The 11,611-nt window shown below is 33.4% G+C and overlaps 1 protein-coding gene across 1 annotated transcript; it reads right to left on the reverse strand.

Moving 5' to 3' along the window:
* Positions 1-265: 265 nt before the first annotated feature.
* LOC141666193 (uncharacterized) lies at positions 266-2,098 on the reverse strand. Its single transcript, XM_074472188.1, has one exon. The coding sequence runs from the start codon at positions 2,096-2,098 to the stop codon at positions 266-268; it is 1,833 nt and encodes a 610-aa protein (XP_074328289.1).
* Positions 2,099-11,611: the final 9,513 nt, after the last annotated feature.

Genomic DNA, 11,611 nt, shown 5'->3' on the forward strand with positions numbered 1-11,611 from the left:
TTTTCAAGCTGGCACAATGTTTCCACTAACTCACTCTGCATTTTTTCCAACTTGTCTACATTGATCACTTTACTGCAAATTGCCTTGAAGAAAAGGCAAAACCTAATAATTGTGCACCTGACTTGTTTTTGTAATACTGATCGAATTGAGATTGGAAGCAAATGATGCAATATCATGTGACAATCATGAGATTTCATTCCAACAAGCCGAAGATTTTCCATGTTTACAAGATTCTTAATATTTGAACAAAATCCATCTGCCAACTTCATTTTAAGAAATGATGAGCAAACTGTTTTTTTTCTGCATGCGTTAAGTTCCATGATGCCAACGGTACCTTTTCTTTCTTTCCAGGAGTCTTAGGTCTCAGCTCCGTTCTTATTCCCATTTCAGCCATATCAAGACGAACAGATTCCCTATCTTTTGTCTTCCCCGGAATATTTAGTAAAGTTCCAACAAGGGCTTCGCATATATTTTTCTCGATGTGCATCACATCGAGAACATGCCTAACTGGCAAAAATTCCCAATACTCAAGTTGGAAGAATATTGAAACCTTTTTCCAAACAGGTCTAGGTTCACCTTTCTTCCATCGTGGTTGCCGTTGTTTCTTTCCAAATACATGGGCCCTTAAATGCTGTACTCTTTGAAAAACCTCTTCTCCGGTTAATGGAACAGGGGCGACCCCCTTCTCCACAGTGTTATCAAAAGCTGATTTCTGCCTTCTATAAGGATGATTATGGGGCAACCATCTTCGATGCCTCATAATCACCGTCTTACGGTAATTAACCAACCTAGTAGCTTTCGTTTCATCAATACAAATAGTACACGCATTATACCCTTTAATAACATTTCCTGACAAGTTCCCTAAGGCAGGATAATCACTTATTGTCCATAATAAAATGCCCCTAAGCATGAAAAACTCTTTCTTATAAGTGTCGTACATTTGTTTCCCATGCCACAACTCTTGCAGATCTTCTATTAGTGGTTGAAGGAACACGTCGATATCATTTCCAGGCTCAGTCGGTCCAGATATTAACAAGCAGAGCATAATATACCTTCTCTTCATACAAAGCCATGGAGGAAGGTTATAAATTGATAGCAAAACAGGCCAGCTTGAGTAATCACTACGGTTTCCATGAAAAGGATTGAAACCATCGGAAGATAAAGCTAATCGAAGGTTCCTAGTCTCTGATGCAAAATCAGGCCATTTTTGGTCGACATCCTTCCATGTTATTGAATCAGCCGGATGCCTCATTTTACCATCCTTTTGTCGCTCGGTGTCATGCCACGTCATGTCCTTTGCAATGTGAGGTGTATTGAATAAATTTCGTAATCTTGGTATCAGCGGGAAATACCATAGAACTTTAGCAGGGACCCCTTCAAGTTCATCTCCTTTTTTGTTCAATTTCCATCTAGAGGCCTTACATACGCGACAAGTAGTTTGTTCTTCATCTAAATCGCCACGGTATAAGAGACAATTATTCGGACATGCGTGTATCTTTTCATACCCCATTCCTAATGCACATAAGGTTTTTTTTGCTTCATTGAAGGAAGAAGGGATGTTGTTGCCTTCTGGAAGTAAAGAGCCAAGTAATAACAGAATATCACTGAAGCATGAATCAGACATACCATGCTTCACTTTCAAGTTGTATAACTGGACCAGAGCTTTCATCTTAGTGTACCTCCCACATCCAGGATAAAGAGGCTGATGTTCACCTTTAACATGGTTAATGAAATCAGAAGTGTCGTTTTCGTCAGAACTTTCATCAGAAGACATATCATCGTCGTCGTCCTCGTCACGTTCACCCATTCTTGAGGTGCCTTGATTGATAGATTCCGAAGTGTCGGTTTCATTAGAACTTTCTACAGAATTATTCTCCCCGTGCCATATCCAACGTGTATAAGTTTGATCAATACCATTTTGAAAAAGATGGTTTTTAACTATCTGCGCTCTCCATGATTTACTATGTGCGCAGTTTACACATGGACAACTGATTTTTTCTGCATTATAACCATTCTCAAATGCAAATATTAACAAATCTTCCACTCCTTTTTTGAACTCTTTCGTTCTTCTATCCGCTTTTAACCATGACCTATCCATCTTTTAAAAGTCTGAATAGAACCTCAAATTCAGACTAAATTATGAAATCTTTAAATTTCCCCAAAATCTTTATAACTGAACCCTAATTGAAGTAAAAAAGGCATCAAAATGAATTCAAAACAGAGGACTTATATAACCCAAATGCATAAATTAAAGTACTTACCTGTCCTTATAGCTTCTTAAAAATGAATTGTGAAGTCTTTATATTTCCCCCAAATCAATATGAACCCTAGTTCAGAATCACAAAAGAATGAATTCATCAAAATGAATTCAAAAGAGAGTACATATAAACCCGACTTCATAAAAGACTGTACTTACCTGTTCAAGTGTGAAAATAAATTTAAAACCCGAGATCTTGATGTCTTGGAATCTTGATGTGACATGGATTTGATATCTAGATTTGAGGACTTGAGGGTATGAGCACGATTTTGAGCATAGATTTGAGAGTATTAGCACGAATTTGAGCATAGATTTGAGAGTATTATGGATTTGAGAGCACATGGACATGGATGAACGGCCTAACTACCAAGTAAATAAATGTGTTCTTGTTCCGACAGATACATATGTCTGAACAAATATATGTCTGAAATAAAAAGTAATTAATAATATGTTTAAGTCTCAACTAAATTATTATATAAAAAATACATGGCTCATAAATTAAAATATTTTGAATAATATTAATTCATTTATTCTCTAGGACCACAATAATTTGGATTTTATGTATTTGAATAAATTAATATAGAGGAATAAATTATATAATTTATTAAAAATTAAATAATCACAAATTATTTTAACGAAATAGTATGTCGGTAATAAGAATATCGAATTTATATTACACGAAAAATTGTGAAGATGTTCTTTAATAGATATTAGTGTAGTTTGAATCGTTTAGAATGTCTTTATTATCATTTTCAATTTCAATATTTTTATATTATTAGTGTTAAACGATCGGTAAATAAATCATCTAATTATCTTTAGTTTGTTATTTGTTTTTACAACTTGATCGTATCGACAATTGGGAGTTCCGAACTATATATTGTTTTACATAATAGTGTTTTTGAAAAACTATTGCCCAACACTAGATTAAATAGTTGTTTGTAAACTGTTACATATAACTCACTAGCGATAAGTTCGACTTTTTGGAGTTGATATCCCATGTTTATCGATATTTTCTAAATTTATAAATATTTTCGACGATCCAATTATACAGATGTTTAAATCACCCTTTCAATGATCCAAACATATGGATGTGCTTCGAATATGAATATGATTATCATATACAATATTGATACCTTTTCTAGAAAAAGATGTTCCGATGTGTTTTTATATTAATTGAATCTTTCTTATTAAGCATATTCATCAATTATTCTAAACATTATACTTTAAACCCTATCTTAACCCCGAATAATTTTTTTTATTGTAGGTAACCCGCAGCCGCTACCCTTCAGGTGCGCACTGGGTAAACCCTACGGGTTCACGCAATAGCCTGCAAACCACGTGAACCAAGCTAAACCGCATTTAGGGACAGACTCTAACTCAGGAGGCATAATCATAAATTCTCCTCCCCTAGTGATCCTTATATCGTAACCGTAACCCCTTATAAGTCACCTTATCAGTCGACCCTACTTATAAGTTGAATTTACGACTTATAAGCTGATAAGTTGAATGTTAGTAACGACGTACTTTGTTCTGAATATATTTTGATTTTTTCTTCTTCATCAACTTTATTTTATAAAGTTATGTTTCAAGATGTCAATCTAATCAAAATTCATTAATTTTAATTAGATGTTGAATTGTTGAATTATAATTTTAGTGAAAATAAATGTAAAACTATTTTATTGAAAGTTGAAAAAGACTTTCATTCATAAGAAAAAAGAATTACTATCGTTGGGATCTGATTCCACTGCAGAATCAGATCCCAACGATAGTAATTCTTTTTTCTTATGAATGAAAGTCTTTTTCAGCTTTCAATAAAATAGCTTTACATTTATTTTCACTAAAATCATAATGCAACAATTCAACATCTAATTAAAATTAATGAATTTTGATTAGATTGACATCTTGAAACATAACTTACTTATCAACTTATAAGTCGTAAATTTAACTTATATTTATTAAATATTAAAATTAAGGACATACGGTTTTAGTTTCAGTTTTGGCCAAAAAATGTCCCAAACCAAACTGTGCTCCACCCTAGTTACAACTCCATCTTTAATTATTTTAAAATTTTACAAAGAGAAACTTAATATCCTTAATTATTAGTTGTTTAATAAATTTTTATTCACAAACGTCTCTGTCAGCGTTATCTACGTTTGTTTATAGTAATATTCTTAATTATTATTATTATTTGTTTATAGTGATATAATCGAAGTCTTCGAATCAGATTATCGAACTTTTAAGGTACCAAAAATTTAACTTTTATGGATTACGTCAAATGTTTTATCAACATATGTGCACTCGCAAACATCGAACATTTAAAAATTAAAAGTTTTACAATAGATTATTCTTATTTTTGTTTTAGATTATAGACAACGGTTTAGGACAAAAAACTCTTGTTGGAAAATATATGAGACAACGGTGTGTGTAAGAAACCGTTACACAACTACTATTTAAATAATATAGCATACGATAACGGTATCCTGTAAGAACCGTTATGTGATAGTTGAGCTTACAACAGTTACTATATCTCCAAATATATGGATAATTTATATATATTTTAATTTTTGATTTTTAGGTTTTAAAAAAATTAAATAATAACAGATTTTGTTGATCGTTGGATTAAACCAGATCTGTATCTAGGCCGTTGGTTTGAAGTGAATTTTTTTCATTTTCCCTCTCTTTTAAATTTCATCTCCCCCCTTTATTTTTTAGTATCCCCCCGAAATATCCCCCAAAAACTTTACTCCCCAACCTCCTTCTTCCCCATCAGTTACTCCTCGTCATAACTCCCCAACCCCCTTCTTCCCCATCATCAGTTACTCTTCTTCACGGCGATTTTCTTCACACAATCTTCTTCCTCTTCTTCACACAATCTTCTTCCTCTTCTTCACACAATCTTCTTCCTCTTCTTCCATTCGATTATACTGGTATGTTTCTAATTCAATTAGAGACCGTAAAGCCCTCATCTATATTTGGGGGTTTTTGATTTTTACATGTTTTTAATAAGTTTCTAAAATGCTATTCAATTTATTTGGGGTTTTTTGATTTATTTTAGAACTATAAAACCCTCTTCAATTTATGTTGGGGTTTTTTATTTTTAACTCAATATTTTATGAGATTTAAATGTTGCATGCTCTGTTTGATGGTATTGTGGAGTGTCTTTGCTTTGCGGAATGTTGCATGCAATGTTTGATGGTATTGTGGAGTGTCATTGGTTTGTTTTATTATGTAAATTTTGCATGCAATTGTGGAGTGTTGAGTGTTGATGATGAAACCCCTGGTTTTAAACTGTAATTATCTCATGATGAAACCCCCGGTTCTTGCTATTCTCTTTTTTTTTGTTCCAAATGGATATTAACAGGGTGCTAATTTCTGTTTGAAATCTTGTAACTGTGCTAATTTCTTGTTTTTTGTTTCATGTTTCTATTGATTTTTGAGATAAAATTACTGGTTTGTTTGTTATAACTCTGCAGTCGATTAGTTAGTTGAATGTGCCCTGTGCTACTGTCCTATAATAAATGGATAATTTATCTTTATTCACATGCCGTAAGTTGTAGGATTATAAGCTAGATTTTATTGGTGGTTGAATGTTTGTTTGTGTACATCTCTGGTTAGTTTAGGCACTCAAAGTGTGTCATTTTAAGTAAAATTTATAATACGCTTTTAAGTGGGAAAGTTAAGATATCTCAGATGGTTATTCTTTTGTTGTTTTTAGGTTCTTTTACCTGTAATGTCTTTGAGTTTTATTGAGTTTACTGTCATGTTAATGTTGTACTTATTCCTTATTTGTGTACTTCATAGGTTATGGCTACTCCTAAGAAGAAGACCAAGGCAGATAAGGGAAATTTGAAAAAGAAAGCGTCTCACAGGAATGGGTTCAAAAAGACACGTTCTTCACCCCATCCAAGGACAATGAGTGTGCTAAGGGCTTTAAGAAAGACAAAGTCCACGAATAGCGAGACCTCCACTCCATTGAGTTCTCCCCCAAAAACTGTGAAGAAGGCCATTTCTGAAAACTTACAAAAGAAAATATCAAAGAAAAGAAAACGAGAAAAAGTTGTTACCAAACCGGACAATACTCAAGGACTAAAACTATTGAAGCGAGGCTGTGTAACGATGCACCGAATTGTGAAACGCAAGATCCGAGGGATCAAACTTACTGTGTCTTTTAATGCAAAAGGAGAGCCATATGGTGAAGAAGGTAAAGAGATGCAATCATATACTGGAGTTTTGGCAAGAACCAAAACCCCGATCTGGCATGATTCTTGGAAATGTGTTCCTAAAGAGACAAAGACAAAAATTTGGGACTGTGTGCAGGTAAAATGAATATAAATAACTTCCATCATTTTAACTTTTATTTTTATTATTTGTTCTTCATTAACTAGCACCTTTTAACTTTAAATTTGTTGGTATATGTACGTAGATGGCTTATGTTGTACCTGAGTCTGCAAAAAAGTTGGTATTCAGATCGGCCGGGGCAAAATGGAGGGAATTTAAATGTCGGCTGACCAAGTACTACATTCTTCCTTATCTGGATCAACCTCAATTTTTTGCACATCCTCCTGCAGATTTTACTTTTATAGAAAAATCACACTGGGACATATTTGTTGCTGACCGCACGTCGCCTGAGTTTCTGGTATATTTCTACTTAGCTTTATTCATTTTAATATTTACTTAGTTATGATCTTCTAACCTTATTGCTGCTTTTTATGAAGAAAATTCATAAAGAACAACAAGAAAGAAGGAAGCTGAGTAAATATCCACATCGAATGTCTCAAAAAGGTTATGCTAATCTCGAGAATGAATGGGTTAGTGAAATGAAATAACAAGCACATTTTTTGCTTCATATTAATTTTACAAGCATGTTTATGTTATTACTAAGGTGATCCTTTACATGTAAATGTAGACTGAATCTCATCCAGATGCAGAGGAAGTAGATCGGTCGGACACTTGGATCCTAGCAATGATGGACGAAGATGGTAATTTTTTAAATGATGAAGTTGCAGAAAAAGCTAAGGAAATTGTAAGTTATTAATATAATTGTCCATTCTATTTGATGCACATATTTGTGTATTTTTTAATAAGGAACTGAAGTTTCAAAAGTTAAATTTTAATAAATTATATACACATGAAGCCTTTCTATAGTTTATCTTTTTCTATTACAATGTATAATTCGAATTAGTGGTCTCTAGTTTAACTTAGGATTTGTTTGTATGCCTTTAGTGCTAGTAGCATGTTGATTGTATCATATTTAATATTAGTAGTTAATTATATATTTTAATAATCCCCTGTTCACTAAGAGAGTCAAATACACATGTTTATATTGAAAATTGGTTCATAATATTAAATGTCTAGATTTTGTATTCTGTGTTGGTTAATATTTTATTTTAATATTTTTTTATCCTTGGATTAGTTTGTCAATGAATGTACTTACTAGGTCCCCTGTACCACCAAGTAAACTAAGTTGTCTCTTGTGCTTGCAATTGAATCTATTTAATTAAATATATTAAAGGATGAATGTGCTTATAACTAGTAAAAACAAATTGGTGTTAGTTGTGTAATATTTTAATTAAAGGATGAATGTGCTTAAAGGATGTATGTGCTTATGGTGAAAAATGTTACTGAATTTTTTGTAGAAAAAGATGAAGGAGGAGGTTAAGGAAGGAAAGCTTAAAGTTGAAGGTACTAATGATGTGTTAACAATGGCGCTCGGTAAGCCTGAGCACGGAGGCAGAGTACGTGGTCAGGGAATTCATGTGAAGCAGTCGGTTTTTTTTGATTTTCCGAGGGAAAAAAAAGCGAGGACAGTGGAAGAAAGGGTACGTGAGGCAATTCAAAAGTACATGGCAGAGGAGACTCCAAAAATTATTAAAGAGAGAGATGCATTTTGGGCTGCTGAATTTGAAAAATACAATGCACATTCATCGAAAAATGGTGTACAATATGATGGTAGTCCGAAACCAAATTCCCAGCAGGCAAGCTGTCACTCTAAGGGTGGGGTTGATGTGGATGTGGATGTGGCTGTAGGTGATCATAAAAATGTGACATTGATAGATAATTTGTTTGTAGATTTAGCGGTGGAGCTTGAGGATAATAAAAAGGTGGCAGGTGAGGATGATAATGGAAGGGCTGTTGAGGAAATGAAAGTGGATTCTTCAGGTGGTTCTGTATGCCGATTGGCTGTTGGATCGTTGAGCAACATTGTTGCTTGTGTAACAATTGATGAAGTACGCGTTTCCGAAGGACATGAGAAGACTATCCATGGAGTAAGTCTTGGAGAAAAGAACGCAAGGGTGTCTATCACTAAAGTCATTCAAGGAGATGCTAAGATTCCCTTCCCTATCGGGGATGAAATTTTGACTGTTCAAGAAGCCATGGGAACTTTTATTGCATGGCCGAGAAACATGATAATTGCAGGAAACAATAGCAGTACTTCTCATGTTTTGGCCGCCAAGGTCAGAATGCTTTTTTAGTATGGTTAATATATGTACTATGTGTTTGTTTAGTCTGTTTTTTTAATTATTTTTATTTGCAATTGTTTTAGAAAACCAAGAAAGCCCGTGCTAAGAAAATGAAGAAGACGTATAAAGTAATTGAAGATGTTGAACCAGAGCTTGTTGTTCAAATTGGTCCGAATTATCCTTCTGCAATGAAACATTTGTGGACATGGGCAAAGGAAGCCTTGAGTGGTGGCCGAACAATTTCTTTTGAGCTAAGCAAAGAAGCATTTGGCTTTACAAAGAAGCAAATCATGTTCTTATCTGATATACATGCAGTGTGCTCTGGCGGTGAAATGGCCGGCTCTGTCATTTGCCTTTTTATTCAGTAAGCTTTTCATTTTAAGTTTTTTTTCGGAGTATATAGCCTTGGAATAAATATGACAATCTTTACTAAGGACTGCTTAATTTAATTTGTAGCTTCTTGAATGAATATGTGAAGAAGCATAAGATGGTCAACATGATTAGCTTTGTAGATCCAGGCACAATCGGTGCCATTGGATGTGGCAGTGCAGTGCAGAGGTCGCGTGAATTGTGTACAAGATTTAAAGATTCTAGGAAAGGGCAGCATTTTCTCCTGCCGTACAATGATGTGTAAGTATTTTTACTATCCCAAGCTATTAAGCTGTTAAGCCTTGCCAGTTTTTTATTAATTTTTTCAAGAATTTAGCTTTAATTTTGTAAGGAATGGGTTCAATTGTATAGTTAAACTCGATAATATTTGTTGAAATTTATATTAATTGCATTGGTTCAGTATAAACGTAATCAAATGCCTTGATAGTTTTGAAGTTAATATAAAAGTAATCAAATGGCTTACAATATTTAATTGATTTTGTTATTAGATGTTAGGTTTGTTTCTCAGACAGGGGAAATTGTATAGTTCAACCTCATAATATTTCAAGTTCAAATTTGATGATAATTGTATAGGTTCAGTTTTAAAGTTGATTTATTTACTGGAATTTAAATTTTATCTGTATGAGCCTTCAATTTTTGATGTTATACCTGATCATGTTTATTACAGTAAATTACACTCTACTAGTATCATATTTTAGATTATTTTTCACAAATAGTGAGTTTAAATAATTTTTAGGTTGATTTTAATTCAATAGAAATGTAATTTTTTTTATGATATTTAAGTTGTTTGAGTGACAAAAAAGCATCAAATTTAGGCTTTACTATTTAACAAGCACCTCTGTTTATTTTTTGTAGCAACCACTGGACCCTGACAGTTGTCAATCCAGACGCAGAGGTAATCTACTATATGGACCCTCTTAAACGCCGAATTGCAAATGGAGAATGGGTGGATGTTGTCGACAAGTAAGAGTTCACGTTATAAAATTTGATTATTAAGTCTTAACTTATAAATCTTGTCCGACCATATTTTGTAGTGGTTATTTTGTGTTTTGATATATCTCGTTTTGGTTGCAGTGCCATTAAAATGTACAAGGAGGATTTGAAAAAGGTTCCGAAGAAGAAAGTATTGTGGGAGAACATGGCGGTATATATTTATTTTTGTGATCATATATTAATTATGTTATTAAAGGAGACTGGATATTTTAAATGATTTTTTGTTTGATATTTTAGGGAGTTCCAGTGCAAACCGGGAACAAGGATTGTGGCCTGTTTGTGATGGGATACATGATGGAAATCATTCATGATAAGGAGCTGGACTTTGCTAATAAGGTGACAATTGACTATCTATGGGCCTTTTCATCCACTTTGTATTTACTCTTATAAGGGCAGAACATGTTACTTATACAAAATTTTGGATCATATTTCAGTGGCTGCGTAGATCAAACCTGGTTTACACTGAGGATGACATCAACGAGATCAGGGTTGAGTTTGCAAAATATTTTATGAAACATTGTGCAAGCTAGGTCCTCGCCTTTCTTTTCTTTTGAACTTATCGTAAACTGGATGTTTTATGTATGTAGTTGGTGACAAGTAGACTCGTTTGAACTTATCGTATGTTGACAAGTAGACTCGTTTGAACTTATCGTATGTTGACAAGTAGACTCGTTTGAACTTATCATAAAGTGGATGTTTTATGTATGTAGTTGGTGATAAGTAGACTTGCGATAATGTATTTTGTGTTCGGTGGATTGCTGGTAGTTTGGTAGGTAGATCTGGTTGTTTTGGATTGTTGAACGGATGGATTATGGTATGGTATGGATTATGGTATGGTAGTGAATTGGTTTTGTTTTGGCGGGGGCCTAGATTATGGTATGATTTTGTTTTGGATTATGGTATGGATTATGGTATTTTTATTTTGGCAGGGGACTAATTTTTGTGGTTTTTTATGCAGCTGGTTTTAATTAAATATGAAATTGATATGCAAAATGCATATACCTAATAAGATAATTGTTTTTTAAACTGTTGTCTATTACTTAGTAAACTATTGTGTTACAAATATTTCTTCAATGGTTCCCGAAAAGTAATTCGTTATCTCTTTTGCATTATAACACCACCCTAAAACTGTTGTCTAAAAGATACTTATATTACTACCTCTGAAAATAACTGTTGTTGTTCTATTACATAAATAATAGATGGATAAAATAACTGTTGTTTGGAAAAGATATTTAAAATTGGAAAGAAAATTTAGAACTTTCTCTTGACGTAAATAAACCGTTGTTTATTACTAAGAAAACTGTCATGTTAAAAATGTTCCAACAATTGTTTTTCTAAAACAACCGTTGTGTCATCCAGATTGTAACCAGTGTTAAACACTGTTGTTGAATCTCCCTTATTACAACTGTATTAACAACCGTTGTCCAACCTTCGATCACACGAGTGTTGGATAGACAACGGAAAAACTACCTTTCAGACAACGAAAAAAAATAGTTGTATGATTGCAAAA

The sequence above is a fragment of the Apium graveolens genome, chromosome 6 (genome assembly GCF_009905375.1).
Source record: "Apium graveolens cultivar Ventura chromosome 6, ASM990537v1, whole genome shotgun sequence".
Classification (NCBI taxonomy): domain Eukaryota; kingdom Viridiplantae; phylum Streptophyta; class Magnoliopsida; order Apiales; family Apiaceae; genus Apium; species Apium graveolens.